This window comes from Vanellus vanellus (genome assembly GCF_965231255.1).
Source record: "Vanellus vanellus genome assembly, chromosome: 2".
Classification (NCBI taxonomy): domain Eukaryota; kingdom Metazoa; phylum Chordata; class Aves; order Charadriiformes; family Charadriidae; genus Vanellus; species Vanellus vanellus.
The window spans coordinates 11,403,476-11,424,462 of NC_138906.1; the positions used below are offsets into that span (position 1 = coordinate 11,403,476).

Consider the following 20,987-nt stretch of genomic DNA (forward strand, 5'->3'; position numbering starts at 1 on the left):
GTAAAATCTCAGCTAATCACTAAGGTCCATGACCAAAAACATATTTAAGCATCTTATGTAGGTAGGAGACTTGCCACTGAAATCAATGCAAATACAAACATTTACATATCTCTGTGAACCTGACCCTTTAGTCCTTCTATGTCCCAGCTGTAAAATGAGGATAACACTAATTCGTTATCTGTCAGAGATAGAGAGCGCAAATACTGAAAATTAAAAGGTGCTCAGATTTCACTGCAATAGCAAAAGCACACAAAAAAACATGTTAATTGGGAGAAAGTCTTAAAATTGGGGGCAGGAGAGGGGGGGGAAGGAGGGTGCTGAGGGGAGGGAAACATAGACTCATTGACGCGTTAGTTAGTTTTACGTGTAAACCGTCTTATATACAAAGGAAGGATTCTAACTTCAATAGTGCCTTTATCTTATCGCTGCTTTTCTGGAATATGCTCCCCTGCATCCCCCCGCAGAGGCAGGCAGTATATGACACAGCAGATGCTGAACCTTTTAAGTCTTTGACAGTTCTGATTTCTTGCATAAATTGTAACATTAAGCCCAACCGCTCTGTTTCCCATTTATGCTGCATCATTTACATGAACCTGCTTTGTCAACAGGAACACAGAAGCAAAATAGTCAAACTAATTGAGTTTCGCATTATTTGGTTGGCAACGTGTTTCTAGGGGATCCTGGAACATTTTTGCAGTCTCTGAGAATAAGGGAGAGAGACCCTTACCACTCCTCCTTAGCCCACAGAGATACCCCGGTGTCTTCCATCAAGATGCGCACGCTCTGCTGCGGACAACATCAAGTGAATTGATGTCACCGTCTCTGTCATTTCTCTTAGCAGAACTGAGGCAGGGTACGCTAGCTCTAAGTCCTGTTCTTCAGCGAGCTCAGCTTCTTCAAAAATTCATAGGGCAAAAGTCCGATGAAAATATTTTTAGAAGAGCACCTGTTACAATTTATGCTTGTTACAGGTAGCCAGCTTTCTAGAGAGATAGAAAATAACCCCAAAGTGTCTTAAAAAGGCATCTTGTCCAAAATAACTCCGTAGCAATGATTACAAACAGAATATATGTAAGGAAGACACACAGCAAGCCCAGAGCCTGCTAAACTCTTTTGGGGCAGCATCTAGAGTACACCGGCATGTTTTTTTCTGGCAGGATCACAATACCGTTTTTCTGCTAATGTTAGACTTCCAGCAAAATTCTCCCTAAGCACCAGCCTTGACACTGCTTCTACACAGAAAGAAAAAAAAAAGGGGGGGGGGGGACACGGACAGGGACACAGGCAGGGATTTAATAGTAAAAAATCTTTTTTTCTTTTTCTATAGTAATGAAAATTCACTATAGAACATTAAAAATGAATCTTGATGCCAGAGCCAGCAATGGGAGATGGGGCCAACAGCAGTGTTTTAATGCAGCCAGAATTTGATACTAATTAACAGCAATGTAAGAAATTAAAGGGTAAATGGACCTATTAGATTATCTACTAAGTATACTGTCCATAAAGAAACAGCTTGTCTAACAGTCAAATCATGTATCATATGGCAGAGTCACTCTGAATCCCAAAGCTGTCCATCTTTAGAGGCTGTAGCATTTCTTAGTGAAAAATAAGCCAACACACAGATTTCAAGGCAGATGGAACGCAGCTTCCAGGAACTCAGTTTGCAAAAGACTGAGGGGCAAATAATTGGGTCCTTTCCACAGCTGGATGACAGTTAATCTCGGGATGCCAAAACAGGATTTGAAATGGATCCATGGCAGATTCATTTTTTTTTGCTCTTAAACTTTCCAGTACTTTTCCACAACGTCATCATTTCAGCGAAATCAGCCCATCTGTTTCACTACCCAAACCAGAAGGTGCTGATGTTTTCTTGTCCATTAAAAGCACAAACACACGAGGTATGAAAAATTCATAATGAGAATCAGTGGTGATAGAGCCAAAGCAAGAAAACAGAAGACACCACGGAAATGTCTATGTGATACCATGAAAAGCGAGGGCGGGCCAGTGGCCCAACGGCCTGTTATGGTGAAAAGCTCAAGCAAGCCTCCTATGAAATGTATCACCAGCGTGCATTTCGCCGGTTATACATGTGGCTTCAAGAAACCAGTTAACTTCATTTACTGAGAAAACCAACCTTTACTCCTGATAGGCCAAAAACCATTAGGGTAAAAGACTAGATCCAGGTTTCATATACACTATACTGCAGTAATTAGAATTAAGGAGAAAGCGTCCTCTGGTGGAGCAGGGAGGGGAGTAACGTGCTCTCCGTGCGCTCTGGCACCAGTGCAATGTTTGTCCTTGGAAATCCAGAACATTTTCCAACTGTGGCTCTACTGCAGAATAGCTCAGGCTCCTTTGAGGGATGCCAAGGGGTGTTCACACAGAGCTTTGGAAGCCCTGGTTGAACGAAGAAACTATTAACTATTGTAGAAATTATTTTAATTAAAAACAAGACAGCTATCCCATTTTCTTGAGAGAACTCAAGAAGGTTTTGCTTGAGGAAAGGCAATATTAAAAAAAAATGTTTCCAATATTCATAGACTAAATTTGAGAGAGAGACTGAATCTCACTCATCTACAAAGGACTTTTAAGGGAACACTGTCTGTGCTGGCTAGCTGCAATTATTGCTCATCCTTCCTCCTATGTCATCATCGGTCACGGCTTCTTTGCTGTAACATTAGTATTTTAGTTGCTTCTACATATTACAAATAGTTTTTCCTTAGCAATACACAGGAACTGCGAAGTCCCTAAACCGCTGAATGTCACAAGTCATACAAGGGAAAAGCTTATTCCATACTTGCTCTGTATCTTACGCTCTTGCCCTAAATGTCTGCGACCCATCACTGTCAGAGGAGGATGTTCAGCTAGATGAACCATCTGAGTGAGCTAATACTGCACTTCATCATTTACCAGCCCAGAGCAATGGATTTTTATGCCTGCCCAGACTTGCTAGGTGGTTAAAACAGACGATTGCTTCTGGATTTGTTCCTTCAGTCTGCAGAAATACGTTAGCAGATCTAACGGCTTAAAGGGGAGGGCAGGAACAAGTGTAAAAATTCAAAACAGTATTTTTCTGCCACAGGGTAATAAAAATAAAAGATTATTTCAGACAAAGCTCAGCTGTAACCAAAATCACCAGCTACATGATGGAACTGTGCTTTTTGCATCTTCCGTGTATCTTCTGACAAAGTTTTCAGCCCTCTTTGCTGATACGCGAAAACAAGTCGGATTCTATTCTGCGCCCCGTATGAAGTAGGGAATCAAACCGGAAAACAGTCATTTGAGGAGCTCAGAGACTCTCTTTGAATAGTGCTACCGCAGGCCAAGTTCGCAACCCTCAGTTTTAGAAACACTGGGGGTAATGGTGGACAATTGAAGCAAATAGCCAAAGTCCCAACGGCCCTTCATCTTTAACTTGTAAACAAAGCAAATAGATACAGAGGTTAATGAAAATGATTACTGAGGTTGATAATGTAATTTTGACAATTCTAAAGCTATGAGTTACAAAATAATTACTGGCACAAAGAGCACGTAACCTTAAGTGGTGTACCACAAGACCACTTCTGATGGAATGACTGCGTATGGCTCACTCACTGTATGTGGTCTAACAGCAAACCCGCTAATAAAAAGTAGCTTCCTTCCAACACCACAGCCTATAAACATACACACACTCTGCAATGACTGACATTTTATTGCCTAACTAACGCAGAGAAAGCAAGCTGAGCAATTCTGCAGTCTGGAGATGAAGGATCCACTTTAATTCGATCTAAAGTTCCTCAAATCTCTTATTTATAAGAGCTCTAGTATGCATTTCATGAATCTCAAAGAATGTAAGCATCGCATCTGCAACAATGGACTGTGCTTAATATGAGAGCTAAACCTAGAAACTCTGAACTTAAATCCGTTAATTGGAGTCCTAGCAAAGCAGGTGAGGAGAGTGATTGTTGATTCTCCTCTCTATAACTGTGATTCAACCCCAGATTGATAATTTTTCTTTCAAAAGTAGATGCAGACACCTGACGAATCCTCCAAAAATTGAAAGAGCACATGGAAAAATATATGATTCATTACTCAAAGTATTGAGTAATACCAGGACCACCAGGAAGAAAATTCTAAGTCCACGCTACCATTTATAACGGGGATAATAACCTCAGGATATTTCCTCCCAGCTCAGAACCGTTGACACAACTCTCGGGGTTCCCACATTTTCTTTTAAATCCTGCTTCGTGGGATTCAATGTCCCGCAGTGCAAAAATCAATATGCATGCTCCATCTGCTGCTTGCTCTTTATGGCACCACTAAAGTTGCAGCACCTACACAGGGTGATGTTGGATGTTTTGGAAACTCTTATGAAAGGTTCTAAATGCTCTGACTCTTACGGAAGGTTTCACCCAGCTTCTGACATCACGCCTGATTTTCATACCTAAAATTTCCTGTAAAAGCAACTCACCAACTCGCCTAAATACATTGTCAGAGGACATACGGTCAGCTAATCAGTCCTTTCTGTAGATACATTTGTGAAATTATTTATGCAGGTGGAACACTTAAAAGAGAAATCAGGTTAAAAAAAGAAATCTTAAAAAATAGATAAAATAGATAAAATAATATCAACGAAAAGACAAGCTATTACACGTATACCTTGTTCTTAATGCAAACACTGTCTATGCCACTAGTCATTGGCAGCATAAAAATAAAAAGTCATGTTCATTTAATAATGTGGTGCTTCCCACAATGAAAATTGTTACACTTCTGCAAGAAGTTTCATTTTAAAGGAAGAGTTTTGTAAAATTCAGTCTGCAAAAGCTAGTTCACCCAAGTTTTTCAGTGTATCAGCACAAATCCTCCAGAAAATAAGTACATTTGGGGTTTTTTTTCAGGCATGCTTGGATTTCACAGTCCTAGACTTGTACTTCTGAGTATTTTTTCTTCTATTTTTTGAATCCTTAAAAAAGAAAAAAGAAAATAAAAACATCCCCAAATACTGCCGTATGACAAAATGTAGAAAATCAATGCCATTTCCTTCTCAGCATCACCAACCCTCAGCTGCAACTCGCTCAGTAAAACAGCAGGAAGGTGAAAGCCTCTAAAATGGCAGGTTTTATTATAAAAATTGATGCTTTCAGCAGCCTTAGCAAAGAGCGACTAATATAGATACAGGTGCTGTATTTCGAAATTAATGAAATAGTATCAAATAAGGACATTCCAGACCTATTTTCTTTGTAAGAGGGAAAATATTGCAGTTTGACTATTCCAACAGATCTGTTACCACAGCATTTGTGAAATTTATAAAGATAAAACAGCTTTTTTTTCCCCACAAAAGACAAATGTTCTGAAAGATCCAAGTCAATCTACTGCACAGTTCTTAAGCATCGTTTTAAGGAAAATGGAAAATAATGCTATGTGACATAGAGTCACCAGAAAATAAAAGGCACGTAAACAGGTTTATCTTGTATAAAATAAGTATAAAATAGTATAAAGTATAAAGTATAAAATAAAGTATAAAAGAAAAGAAATTTTAAGATCACAAGAATATTCTCAAGGCTAAAAGCTGAACTACCTTCCAATGAAGATAGGTTCATACCGTCAGTTATCAGGAAAGGGCCCGTACCATGACCTGTCAAACTGAAGTTCAAGAAAAATCCAGGATCTAGTCTAGCCCGAGTGGCACAAAAAAGTTTATGCCAAAAAACCACAGCAGGATTAGAAATTGCCTGAGCGCTTGCTATTCAACAGAGGTCAGAATTTGAGCACCGATTAGTTTACGCTGCTACACGGATAACTGATGAGTACCCAAAGGATTTCAGAAAAATAATTAAAATGTTGCAAGAGTATATAGGCCAGGGCAAACTGCAGCAAGGTTGATTTTTTTTTTTTCTGTGACCCTGGCACTGGGAATTTGAAATTGCTGCTCAGATTCTGTTCAGGCTCTATAAGACTATTAAAGCTGTACCAGAAGCTACTTATCCTTAAAGTACAACTTAATTCCTCTAAACACCTCTCCGCAGGGCCTGAAACATGGCTCAACTTAAATATTGCATTCAGTGAGACACAAAGGCCAAAATTCATGTGACTAAACAAAACAGCAGAGGCAATCAGCCGTGGACTCCCTAGTCAACGGAGAGCTAAACAATACAGTCGGTGAAATCTAGGATATGATTCACTTCATCCCACAGTTGTCTAAAATTACACAGATGAATCACACCCTAAAAACGCCCGTTTCTCTCCCGTTTACAAAGAGAGCCCCAGCAGACAGGGACTGTAGACTCACAGCTGTGCGCGACGGATGCCATCCACACAATCAGAGCACACATTTTCAGTTCAGCAACAGCAAAGTCAACCCAGGGCAGCAGAGCGTTTGAAGCACCGTCTTGGGACTCGCTGTCATTAAGAATGGGATGGGACGGAGCCGGGGGTAAGCGAAGAGGGTGGAGGATTAACAATTTGCAAATTTGCAACACCTTAAAATTTTTTTAGAGTTGAGATGGACCCCTGTAGAGCTAATTTAGGCCTACTATCAACAGAGTTGCTAAGAGCACTTGAAATAACACCTCCATCCATATAATATGTGCTGGCGTCACCAGAACGTGGATCTCCTTCCTCTGTACACATTACGCCAAAGTGGCATAAGGAAAGAGATCTATTTATCTAAGAGGAGACAGTAGACGTGCTAGAGCTTTCTGTGATGATTAGCTGCTGGCATAAGAATAAGAGATGAATATCATCTCTTCCCAAAGTTCGAAGGAGAAAAATTAGGCACAAGGAGCCTGCGATGAGGTGAAGGGAAGAGTCCTTGACAGAAGAAAACTGAAGAACAGGCCAACAGGGAGAAGGGCAAGGCCATGCGTGAGAAATAACAAAGAGATATTTGCACATGTTGTAAGGCCACCACTCCCTAGGGAGAAAAATAGAGCGGATTTTATAAACAATGAGCCACTAGTTTTAGAGCAAATGTTTGTATGTTCACATATTTTTAGACACTAATTTTGATACTGAAGGTATCAACCCAGTATGAGGTCAGTACTGCTTTACTATCAATGCTTGGCTGAGCCTTCAAATAATTTTTTTAGCATAATGCAGGAAGGAAACCTGTTGATTTCTAAAGCAGATGAATGCAGTCGTAAAGATGAAACAATAAAATTCTTGAGAAAGATTTCAGCAGAACAGGTAAGTGACGAATTTTATCTAAAATCTTACCGAAACACGAAGTGAGATTCCTTATACACTAAGTGCTAGAGTTGAGCACTTAATTAGACTGTCAAATCTAGGAGGACCAGAAGTAGATTAAACTTTGGATACTTATAAGTAGTGATCAGACACTGCAGTGCAAAGGAAAGATTAGATGATCATAACTAATCTAAGTTTTAATTAAAATTTAAAAGCAGACAGGTTTTGCACTGCCCACAAGGGAGAAAAAGCTGAGTTCCACTGAGATGGGTTCAAGCGTATTTTCCTCATTTCTGAATTGAATTTGGTATCCAGTTTTTCTAATGTTATTCTCAGCGTAAAGAAAATTCTCCCACTTTAAGCAACTCACACTGAGGGCCACAGTCCATTTTTATTTATTGACTGGTGGAATTACCTCACAGGTTAATAAGACGGTACCAAGAAGATTTCTGTGTCGATGAACGTTTTAATTTTAAATTTTAAATCAATGTGTTCCTCTCTGAGCATTCACTGCCCCCTGCTCAAGGCCTGCAGGCAGTGTCCGAAGTTCACTTCGATGGAAGAAGAGAGAAGAATATTTTATCATCATCTCTCCCACATATGCAAACACATGCTAGTGCCTAATCTTGCAGAGATTCTCAAATGAAGATTGGTGGCAATGCCGGAGCTATAACTCAAAACATAAGAAAATGCATTTTCCTTCCTATGTAGGGCTGATTGACTTATTCATTATGATTTCATTAGGTGGTGAGTTTAACCCTTCTTCTATTTATAAATAGTTTCCAATTCAATTCTGACTTCTCTAAAAGTATTCATTATTCATAAATATTTTATGAAGTGTTTGGGTGAACAATTTTAAACTTAATGAATTTTTTAATCTCTGTTTCTTTTTCCACTGGGAGTGACCGGCCCAAGTCACATAGAACTGACCTTAGCAAATACTTTCAGTGCACGGTGATACTCATTAAAGTTAGCATATGTAGAGTTCTTTCTGAAGTGAGGATAAACATAATAAGCCTATCAGGTTAGAAACTTATGGATGATGATTATCAAATATTATTTGAAGAGTCTAAGAATTATTCTTTAAAGAGGAAAAGTCCAAGGTTTTAAATTTTTGCCTTTTTTAGGAAAAAAAAAAAACATACTACAGGAGATACCAGGAGGAGATTGAGGGAAAGAGGCCCAAGGGGTCACTTAGCACAAGTATATTGCACCAACTCTCCTCCTAGATAAGAAGAGGTTGGTGGCACTCCATCTCCATGAACATGCTGTATGGAAGAAGAGGTTGTAGGAGCAGCAAGCAACCTGGAGGAGATGGAGGGGTTGGGAGTTTGACAGTGGGGATGCTCTCTAGCAGCTACACCCGGAAAAAGTGAAGCAAAGATTCAGGAGGGCTCTGTATGTTGGGCGACCAGCTCAGGTCTCTGCACAGGAACAAACAGTCTGTGTGCTCCTCCTGTGCAGGGGCGAGCGCAAGTGGGTAAGAGCAGGGAGACCCCACGGAGGCGGGGAAGTGCTGCACTTCCAGCTAAGATTTGGGGGGCAGAAAAAGTAGGAGATGAAAAAAGGTATCTTTTTGTTTTGGAATTATATCTTGCTTATATATCGACTCTGCTGCTCAAATGGGAAAGCTGGGATGTTACGGAGAGCAGACCTATCTCATGAAGAGTCACAAAGAGAAAAGGTATGTCGTTGAACAAAATAACTGACCTTTTGATCATCTAGAGTTTTGATTTAGGAGGGGTTTTTTTACACTGTTTTGCAGTATTGGCTAATATTAAGTCCCTCGAACACCTTGAATGTGACTATTAGCTGGATGCCTGCTAAAACCTACTAACTATAAACAGAATGAAAAGCTCAATGTTTGACACTATACTGAACGTCACTAACTATAACATTATCAGAAATGAGCATAGTACTGTTAAAGTGTACCTGGAAGGACCTGACACTCATCAAACTATTTGGAAAAGCTGAACTGGAGTCCTAAAGTCTTTTCACTTGCCTACTCTCCTGCAAGGGGTAGAGAGGGGAAGAGAGCACCTGTACCAAATCCATAAGCAACTCTCAGAACAATGGAGAAAAATAATGCTGCCTAACTTAGTACTTACTTAAATTCAAAGAATAGTTTATGAAAGAGGTGATGTGGCCCAAGGAGTGCCTCTTGGCTTGCTTTCCTGGCATACTAACAAAATAATAACATAGAAGTGATTCTAATAGTCCGTATTGGGTTACATCAGGAGAATAGGCAGCAGTTCAAAGGGGGGTATTACCCCCCTCTACTCATCAGCAGTGTGGCCACATTGAGATTATGTGTCCATTTTTTGAACCAGTTTCTTGAACTGGCATTCAGTAAAGAAATCGAGGCACTGGGGAAAGTCCAACAGATTTGAATCATATAACCAGTAAGAATAGCTGCTTTTGTGCTGTGAAGAAGCGGCTAAGGGCAGACCTTAGCCACCACCCGTGCAGCCTGCAGCAACATGCAGGGTACTTGAAAAGACGACATAGTCAAATTCTTCCTACTTTTGGCTGATAGTAAAACAAGGGGCAAAAGCCACAAGTTGTAGTTTGGGAGGTTTGTGTTGGACGTGGTAAGAACCTCTTTCTCTCAGGGGCTAGTCAAACAGGTCAAACTTCGGGTAAAACCCAAAGGGTTTTAAAATCCCCTTCCTTGGAAGTTTTGAAGACTCAAGGAGACACCCTGATTTAGTTTCCAGTTTTAGCCAGAAACTGAACTAGATAACTTCCAGAGGTCCCATCTAACCAGCACGTCTGTGATTCATCTAAGCACTTCCATTTATTTAACATTATTTGACTTGTAGTTGTTAAACCTTTCACTTTATTTATCACAAATTTATCACAAATTATACACTAACATACCCTAGTAATTTCGCAGAAAGTCTTTTTCACTATGGACAGATATGTGGTATTACATATTGGTCATTCACCATGAAGGGCACAAACTAACAGCTCTCAATAAGGACCCATGTGGAATTTAAAGTTTGTGAAAAATACCCTGTCAAAAGATCCCACCTTGCAAATATAGCAATAAAGGGAAACATAACAGCTCCTTGAAGGCAGAGGGGAAAAAAAATCTTTTGCAAAATATATATTGGTTGGAATAGCTCAGCAAACGCAAACCGCCTGGAAACTCAGAAAGTTGCGTAGCCAAGACGCCATACGTGCTGCAGTGAGTTTCAGGTTGTGCAACTGGGCTTGTATAGAAACAGGCACGGGTCTCATCTGTGACTGTGTGTCACCTGCCTTCCATTCCTTTACTGCCACGCCTAGCGCAGAATTTTTCTTCCCCATGGTTGTTTCTTAACATTCAAGTATAGCAAAGATATTCCAATGTGTTACCAACCAGGCCCTTACAACGCCATGAGAAAAAACAAAACAAAACAAAACAAAACAAAAAACCACAACATAAAACATGATTAAATAAAACTGTGATTATGGATTTAAATTCTTGGCTAAGGCTAACATATCTCTATTGTTTTTACATAATTTCATATTTTTAACATTTTAATCATGCCACCAATTAAGTCAGGTGATGGGATGGTATCTATAAGGGTAAGTAGCACTCTCAAGGGTCAGATCTGGGACACTGACTCAAACCAGTTGCTGCTTGTCAGCTGGCTGGAGCCTGATGGAGAAAAAAACTCGACAGTCCCTCTTCCCTCCACCCACTGCCTTTTTAAGTCAACTCCTTTTCAGCTATAAAAAAGGTGTCAGCAGCCTGAGCCCGTGTGGCTACTACAGTCCCCTCAGCTCAGAACAGCGCCTGCGCCATTCCCCTGTACCACGTGCTCTCCCCGTGCCTGGTATGACACCCCCTGCGCTTTCTGCAGTGTCGGAGGCTCCTCTCCGTGTGTCTCTGGTAGCCCTTTTGGCCGGTCAGCCGGGTACAACGCAGGCTGGGGATGACCGGCTCCAAAATAGAGAAAGAATGCGTTGGCTGTAACATCCGCGTGCAACAGCCAACTGCTTCTAAACAAAGGGGTAACAGCTGATTTTACCCCGGTGGTGACACTAATGCACTTTTGCTCCTCTACACAGCCAGTGGTTTTCCAGAAAAGCATTTAATGATATTTATTACACATGAAAAGCTCAAGTCTGGTGAAATAGTGCTGAAACGGGGAACACATATGAAAAACTACTAGAAGGGAGAGTGATAGATGGGCAGAGAGTGCTTCCATCTCTAACGGCAATTTTTTATCAGACAAAGAATAAAGTAATAGAATAGTGAATATGGAGGTGCATCCAAAGACTCAACACAGCTTTCTAGGAATGTATCAAGCAACTAGAGGATGCTTCGGCAGGAATTCTGCCTCTTTATGAAAGCAAGTGGAGCTACAGAAAGCTTAAAGGAACAAAAAGGTAAATTTCTCAAACATTGCAGACTCAGCAGCCTTATGCAGTTTTGTGTTGTTGGGTAGTTCACAAGTAAAACAAGGAACAGAAAAGCAACTATCTGACCATGCTAAAGAAATGTGGAAATAATGCATTCAAAAAAAACCCCAAAATGGGGTAAAGAAAAAAAAAGAAATTTAATAGCTGTATGTTTGACACATGCTGTCAGAGGAAGAATATTCAAAGCCTTCCTAAAAGACTGGATACACTTTAGTTAAATATGCAGTGCAGGTCTGTGCAATGCTTAATTATAAACCAGACAGCAATAGGAATAAAAGACTAAAAATGGGGGGGAAAGTCCTTTTTGCAATGTTAAGACTGTGAGAAGCTTCAAAAGAGAAACTGAGCAATGCACAACTATTGGAGGAAAAGTACGATTTTATTATCATGAACTGCACTGTATATGCATGACAATACACATATGTACAGGCAAAACAAAACAGGAGAAACTTGTGAAGCAGAGAGAGTATATGCTAAGAATCAGCATGAAAGAAAACACAAGTGGAATTAAAATAGAGATTTTACATCACCCAGCCTTTGAAGGAAACTGCTGTTTGTCAGAAACACTCTGCCAAAGCCATAAGATAAAGAATGAAAACATCTTAAGCAAAAAAAAAAAAAAGTATATTTTTTTTTCCTGTTTAGTAAAGGGAAAAAAAGAACTTTTGTGGGAACTCACACTGATAACAAAAACAAGGTAAAGCTTCAATCATGCCATGGTGTACTATGAGGGACACAATCTACCTATTGAGGTTTTGTATGAATAAGATAAAAATCAAGATTTTGAAAAAGTAAGCCTAAATGTTTCAGAACTTAGAGTACCTATTATGAAGCTAAAAATATGTCAAACACTAGGTGTCATCAAGAGTTGATATCTTAAAAGAATGTGAGGCAATCTAGACAGAGATAAAATCTGTAGATAAAGAAATCTAATGAATATAGAAATAGGAAATGAAAACAAATTCCCTAGTAATAAACAAATAAGGAAGAAAACACTGGTAGTGCAACGATAAAAACCAGTCTTATGTTGCCTATGTAAATGTGCTATAATTATAGATTAATGGTACAAAATGGCATAATTGGTTTGGATATGCTATATTGTTATTCACAGTTTCTAAGCCTAGCGTTATTAGAGAATACAGCAGCTAAAGAGGTAATGTCATGCTCGAATTGATATTTGCTGACATTCCAAGTGTGGGAACAACTGATAATGAACTGCAATTTGATTGCTGTGTTTTCAAGTGTGTTTTAAAATACATTACGTACCCGTATCACTTCAAACCCAGTATATTCCCAGTCCAATGGTCCTGTGGAAGGTGTTAATTTTTTTAAAGAATGATCTGAGAGTAAGAATGAAGTTCAGAGCAACAGGTGACATCACCAACAGGGCAGCATGTTAACGAATAACCCAAATACAAAGACTTCCTGCTGTTGAGCTGCTGCTCAGTCTAATACTTCGAACACGGCCATCCCGAGGAGGCCTGGCGAGCTCGCTCAGTGAATTCCAACTGGAACAAGAGGAGACATCTTTAGTTTCTTCCACAGGAGGAAGAAACAGAGACGGTCTCCAAGTTTCACAGAGCAGAAAGACAATAAACTGTGGAAGAGCCAGCGCGGAGAGCTTCATGGAAAAGACTGAGCATTAACGCAGAGGTTAAAATCCATGAGGTGCCGCAGAGATCTTCAAAACAAAGGCGGCAAGGCAGGAATTGATCGACGGCCTTTGATATTTGCATTATATTACCACTAATTTCTATGTTTCCTTCAGAAGAAGAGCTGTAAAGTTATCTGGGCCGCAAAGAATTTCATGCATTCTGATCCCAGTCAGCAATTGTCACTGCTAGTCGACAGAAACATGACACAAAGGAGACACGCAGACCTTTTCTCCTTTCTATCAAACATATTAGTTAATATGTTATCAAAACACAAGTAAAACCTCTGATTGATCATTCTTTTTAAACAAAAGGAATATGATGCTATTGGGGTGACACACCTATCTTCCAAAAAAAACAATATTCAAGTGATGCAAAATCAAAAAGCTTTATATAAGTGTTATGAAAGCAGATAAAACTAAATATCTATTAAAAAGTTTTCTTCTGCGCTTTCAAGTATCTTTCCCACAATACACAGAATCTGCTTTGCCCCTACGATCAATATTTGTAACACAAATACATTCTTCACAAATACCAGTTTCCTGGAAAGAACATTTTTCATAAATGTCTTATATGGCAAAGAGTAAATCAATGCCATATCAGATCATGTCCGGTAAGCAGACTTCAAAGCGTATTCTTTCTGCTGTTTTATAAAATAATTCTTCCTTTTTCTGAAATTCACTCTTAGTTTTCTGAAGTTCTATTTAGGTTTTGAAGACCAAAAAATATCAGCGGTGCTTTAGCACTTAACAAAGGCGGGAATTTTTTGCAACCTTTTCAGTGTGTTATTGTCCACTGAGCCAAAAGGTTAAGGCAGCGTGACAGCGATACCAGGAGAAGGTAAATACGTGCAGTCCCGGCTGAGTTCCTCCAGTGTAGCATGTCATGGGGTTTATGCTTCAATTCCTGGCTTCAGCAGCCATCTAGGAGAAGAATTTAAGTACACAGATATCTGGAGCAAGCTGATGCCTGGGAAATTTGATGTAAACTCACTGCTCTATTCAAGTAAAACTATATTATTTTTTATTTCCCGAAGGCCAAAAGAAGAGTTTCCCTTCCTTTATATCAATATTTGAATTTAAAGAAAAAACTGCTTTCTCCTACCTCTGTTGTTTTCAGCTTTCTGTATGCCTCCATAATGATGTGATAATCACCTTGCAAATATGTGCAAGAACTGCATTATTCCTTTTATGTTTATTTCAAAACTGAGCTTATAAAGGTTTACTTTCAAGCCCGTTACCTTCGTTGCAGTAACAAATGATACTTTGCCTTGAAAAATAGTCCTGACTGAAATATTTAGCAACCCTTTCGTACTTCACAAGCTGCATGTGACAAGTCACATTCATTTCAATTTTCAAGTTAACTGATTGTAAATCATTTTAGTTTTTAAAACAAATTTGCTGTAAGACTATAAAATTATTTCCAGCAAAGTTATATTAATCACCTTACACTTAACTGGTTAAAATTAATTTAGAACAAATATTATTTTTTTTCTCCCTGTCAAGAGCCTTCTGGGTTGCAAAGAAGACAAACGAGAAAAAAAGCGTTATTGTTTTTCAAATAGTCTGTAAATCTGTTGCCTATTTCCACAGCCCATGAGCCTCTCAAGAATATCTTGCTGACTTGAGCTAAATTAATTTAAAAGTGTATCCTACTCTTTTTGGTTCTCCTAATAATACGGTTGATATTTGGATATCTGAAGCAGGATTTTCTTCATAAAAGTAAAAGAAATTGCTTTCCTTGAAAGTAAAGTTTAGAACAAAAATGTCTTATAGTAAAAATTAACTAGCAACAAGCATACTCAGGAATCATTTAATGATGACTCCAACTTACATAAAAAAAAAAAAAAAAAAAAAACAAAATACAAAACCAAAAACGTGTCTGATTTATTTTCCAAATAGGCATGCTGCACTATTTCTGCAGTAAAGTGACAACCACTGTAATTTCGTTAAAATTTAAGTAAAACAGAAGACAGAAGCTAAACTACCGATGATTAGCCTAAAATGCCTTGTTTCTAATACTCGGTATCCTGTCAAACTGTGCTGGAAGCAGTGTTCACCAGACATCCAGCAAACACAAAAATATGACTTCTAGCTCAAGAGATCCATGTGCCACCAAGCACATATCGCTGGGAAGGTACAAACACCGCGAAATGTTCCTGTATGCTTGAACTTTCCTTACATTTTTCCCTAACCACGCACAGCGGCCACTCCCAGAGGCAGAATCCGAAGTAAGATGGACACTTGTTGTGACCCTGAGCAAATACCCTTGTTCTGATGTCTTTAAGGATGTGTCCCCTCCAGGCTCCATCTTTGACCTCTTCTGGTAATGCTCATTGCTATGGCAGCTGCACTTTCACAGAGTTACTACCAAGTTATCAGCCAGTTTGAATCACTGGTTAGAAACTATCTTATGAAACAAATGTAAATCCCTCTTGGGGTAAGCAAGGTGAGAAACACTACTGGTCCCTTTTATTATTGCTTATGCTGATATTTCAAGTACTATTTATGCATTCATGCCTGAATTATAAACTACCACGATTGGTCCTCCTATCACATTTTCCATGCTTCTAGTCTTGCAGGTCAACCATCAGCGTGAAACTGTGTTTCCACAATCTTGCTAAGAATCTTAGCGATGCGATCACTTTGCCTCCATGATAATACTGTTGGGACAAAAAACCCCAAAATATTTTATAATCTATTAATTCCATTTAAGTAAAAAAAAAAGTATTTTGTGCATTTTAGCTCAAACACGGAAGTGTATAGATGATTTATCATTTCTGGTATATTCCAAGAAGTATCTTCTCCCAAGTCCGATGAGGACGCAGAAGATCAACCATAGGGATAAATATTTCCATTTTCTTCAGGCAGTACTCATTCACCCCTCTGTGCTGATACTCCATTCATTCCCCTTTTCCAATGATTTAGTCCTATCTAAACAGCATCGTTTCGACTGTTCTGTTTATCAGACAATGAGAAATGTTTCAATTCCTCATAAATTATAAATTATAGCACTACCAATTTCAGAAAGTGATTCATCATGTTTCTGCAACTGTGAGAAGGGCTTTTCCTGTACAAATAGTCATATATATAAAAACTAAATCTTCAGAAAATCTTCTTGATGAAGCGTATGTTGAAAGATATGACTGACTCAAGGACAGTGTGAGTGAAAATGCCACGAACAAGAGCATTCGAATGCTAACAGATGATTTCTTTGTAGGAAAGTCTAATATTCCAAGGCATTCATTTCTATCATCAATCTACTAGTAGATAGCGTAGACAAAGATAGACTCAGCGTGTAAAGGAAGACATAAAAACTGTATCATTATGAAACCTGAATTCAATTCTAGTCAAAGTCCTTTATTAAACAGATTATCATCAAGTGTGTCACTCATCCAAGCCTCTGTAGTATGCTTCCTATTGTAGTAAACATTTTGAGCTGACAGAAACACAAATGCTATTTGCTATGCATGTCACGTTGTCCTTTGTTTTATAGCACCTGACCACGCAGTCTTCTATTTGGACCTTGATTCAGCTATAGGCGAATATGACTTAGAAGTGATCAACAAATAGGAAAGAAAGAGGACATAAATTTTATGAGGCTTTCTAGGAATTATTTTTTTTTTCATCCTGTGGAAAAAGATATCAATAGACTATTGCTAGAAAACAATATGAGATTAGTAATACTGCACGACAACATCAGGAAGGCAACAAAAAAGAAAAACTAAGTCATGTTAATAAATAAACAAACAAACAAATAAATAAAAACCTAGAAAACCGCTCAAGTTAACCTCCGAAGTATCTGGTCCTTAACTGTAGATATTTCTGATGTAAACAGACAGTGTTCAATACAGAGGTTATTAAAAGTTTTACTTATCGTGGGACCGACTATACAGTCTTCCAAGAGAAATTTTTCCATTTCTTTACAGAAAAGAGAGAAGAGATGCTGTCCCTTACCCCTTCCAGGGAAGCTGGACATCACCAAGTGGAGGTAACCAGTACTCTTTGGAAAGGACAAGAACTGGTTATTACGTAGATAAAGGAAATAAGAGCTCTGGAAAAATGAAGCCCTTTCTTGAGGTTACCCGAAACATTCGTGTGAGCTTAACAATGTCTTTCTTATCTATGCTACAGAAACGGTCATAATGTTTTGCGCACACTTTGCAGGAGAACAGCATTAACTGTGCAAGTTACCATCACAGCCAGCAAACATGACCTAAGGGCTGGATGTATTACATCTGATAGCACCAGCAAACAGCGGAGTCTTCTCCCTGAGCCACCTGATGTCAGTAATCCACTAATCTGATAGCCTGTATTGATTCTACTCCTTCCATATTTCTGTCCTCACTAAACATTTCCGAGTTTGCCAAGGATACTGAGAGTAAAAAAAAAAAAAAAAGAAAGAAAAAAGTGATTTTATCACATCAATCATTTGAACAAGGGCATTCTAACATTCTATTATCTTTTACAGATATATTTAAGATTCTCATCACCGGGATACCCAAAGGCCACAAAAACCGCCTGCAAAAGTTTTACATCGGTTCAAAGAATATACACGTTTGTGTATGCACCTCTAAATGTCATGAGTAAGGAACGATAAAAGCAAAAGTACTTTCATTCTTCACCATGGTTTCAATCTGTGCGTTCTTCAGCATTCTCTCGCTATGAAAACATATGAGATAAGTCCAAATTTCAGTGCCCAAGTTTCCTTAAAAAAAGCATACTGTATTTTACTGCAACAGACACACCCAGGGAGGTGGGCTGCCGATAACAGAGATCCTAGGGGAGGTCGGTTTCTTCATCAGAGAAGCACTTAGTAGGGGGAGGTCGCATGAATTCTGTTGAACTAACCAAAACCTTATGGTAGTCAGGGAGGGGGAGACAGGTATTTGAGATGGCCTGAGGTATCCCACCAGCTTCCACATACGCCCCTCCAGAAGGGCAGGGGTCTCCTGCAGGTCTCTCACCTCTGACATCCTCGTGGAGGAAGCTTTACGTAGGACTCATCGCTGATCCCTGGGCAATGTAAATGAGTGCTGGTTCTCCATGCAAGCGTGATCAATTTAGGTGCCTTAGTGAGATGAATTTTGCCCCCCTTCTTCATTATATCCAAAGAGAGCAGATACTAGTTTTTCCACTCACACAATGTTGCCCTGATAGTATTTTCATAAATGTTCTTGCATAACTTAGCCTTTAGAAAATGACAAGTGAAAGAGCCACAAGTACTATTCACATACAACTCTTAATCAACCAGGAGTTACTACAATCAAGTTTTGTCAAGTTTCCTTCATTTGGATGGGCTGCTGGACAGGAAATAAATCCCTGGAAATTTGTGGAATCCTCTAGATCAGTGGTTTCCAAACTAGAAGTCCAGCCTCGAAGTATAGTCATGAACTTCCAAGAAATCAATTTTTGGTTATAATCAGACTAGCATCACGTTCATACAATAATACTAGCTTGCAATTGAGATTATAACTGGAAAGTACTTAGGAACAAACACCCACACAGATGATGCAAGTGCAAAATTAACCATTCCAACAATCCTCTTGGAACAATTTAGATCGCAAAGATTTCTTAGCCCTGCGGCTGTCTACAATAGAGGTATATTTCACGTATTAGTACCGAAAAAAGTATGTTCAGCTTATTGGCTTTCACTTTACCCAAGTTTCGATTTGTTAGTTCAAGTTATGCTATTCAGAAGCTAGAACATCCTTTCTGGCTTTGGAAAGCACACAGAGATTAACTTCAGAAAGCTGAATAAAAATTAAAAGGAACACCGTAGAGGCAGCTTGTAATGAAATCAGAGCAGTTCTACTTATATGAATTCAATAGAAAGTCAAGAACTGTTTCTAGCTCGCTAGAAGCTGTGTGCTTTCTGCCCATGCGTGCTGCAAAACTATACCTGGCAAATTATTTTTCCTTCCTGCTGATTTATTTATATGACACCAGCATTCACAGACGCTACAATTTTATTGTAAAGAGTGTCAGTCACAGATATGCGCTGCACAAAGAGGAGGCACCTCTCCTGAAACTGCTTCACCAAGTCCTTGTTGTGGATTCAGTGAGTCATAAGGCTTTTTACTTTTATAAAGTCTGCGCTACTGGGCCTGAAACACACCGCGTTTGAAAACTTCTGAGGACGTCACCACAGAGGGAGCACAAAATAATTGTAACCCCCAGTGCAACGAACCCTACTCCAGAGTTTTTACTATACCTCTGCGTGAGAGCTTCTCCAGGATGATCCTTAGGCGCTGAAGAACAGGGGGTGAAATGTCATATTTATAGATGTCTATTGCTGGCACTCGCTGACATCTCCCAAATATTCCGTCTGCAGGAGAGAGAAAAAGAAAAGGAAAACTATACGTTTCATTTTCTTAGAGGTAGAAATGCGTGATGAGATGCGCATTTCCAATGTATCCTAATTATATACTGAAGGAACCTTTTAAAAGACACTTTAAAAAGCTATCAAAGGACTACTGAAGTCACGAGACGGTGTATTTTCTACCCAAATAAATAAATACTGGAAAGAATATTAGTTGGAGGAAGATTCTATCGTACGAAGTCGCATACAGGTTATTTTATAAACTAATTTCAGGCTTCTGCCTCCCAAATCTCTTAATGTAACACTTCTTTACTCAGCGGGAGTTTATTCGGTGGGAAAAAAAAATTAATGTTCAGTGCCTACTATGTTACAGATGAAAAGTGCAGCACCCAGAAATATAAATATTAATTTGCAGAAACAATGAGGATTTGCTGAAACATTTTTAATGCAGGAGCTGTGTGTTAGGCATTGGTAAATGAGAACTGAATCCATAATGGCTAGTAAAGGCTCATTTCAAGAAGTACCCTCTAATGAATGCAATAAAAGAAAGCTGCTCACAGAACAATGAGATATTAATGTGGCCTAATTTATTTAGCTCCATTCCATTTGTCTAAAATGACAGAGTCTTCTCATCAATGTCTTTTCAAATCACACCTTCTAATTAATTTAGCTTCTTATTAGTCTTTATTTAGAGAATTGTTCATTTTGAGACAAGCTTCCTGTGTATGTGTGGGAGGAACAGGCAGTTCAAACATTCAAATTACCTTTCTCCCTTTCATACAAAGGACTAATTCAGAGCCTAGGTGCTTCACATACAATCTGACCATCTGCAATTCCAGGCCTCGGAGAAAGAAAGTGGTTCCATTTATTGTTCAAAACGGTTCTCTTCTATACAGTGATCCAAAGGAAGCAATTTAAATGCAACAAGTTTAATTAGCAAAATATTCTCCTGCACTACTAGTTTTAACACAGTAATTACTTCTGCTCTGATATTACATCTATGCTCAAAAAGGAGAGTTACATCAGATTAGCAGAAAAGAACGGTAAGTATTAATTTGCAAACGTCCATTACTTTCGCTGCTACTTCACAGAGCTAAAAGGCTACAAATGGGAACTACTGGCCCAGCTGTTCACTAAACACAAATAATGGCATAAAAGAATATAAAACAATCCAGGATGCAGAAAAAGGGCATTATTAGCCTTCGCTGTTAAACACAAATACCTCATTGAAATTAGCCAACTTTTGCTTTCTTTGCCTTCCCAATCCTCCTGTCACTTACAACTGCCAAATTACGTTAATCCAAATTAAAAACTTACCTCTGAGTCTAATTTTGTTATTGGAAACTAGGTTTAATTTAGAAACCGCATACACAGATCTGGTTTGTTTTTCTGCCATATGATGTATAAAGCAGCCTAACAGCAGACTAAAATATTCAC

The 20,987-nt window shown here is 38.9% G+C and overlaps 1 protein-coding gene across 1 annotated transcript in view; it reads right to left on the minus strand.

Moving 5' to 3' along the window:
- PTPRN2 (protein tyrosine phosphatase receptor type N2) overlaps positions 1-20,987 on the minus strand; it is a gene marked incomplete at both ends in the record, with an annotated part of 658,801 nt that overhangs the window by 469,657 nt on the left and 168,157 nt on the right. Inside the window, one exon of the mRNA XM_082499676.1 lies at positions 19,443-19,556. Coding sequence (XP_082355802.1) covers positions 19,443-19,556 — 114 coding nt within the window. The remainder of the gene's footprint in view (positions 1-19,442; positions 19,557-20,987) is intronic.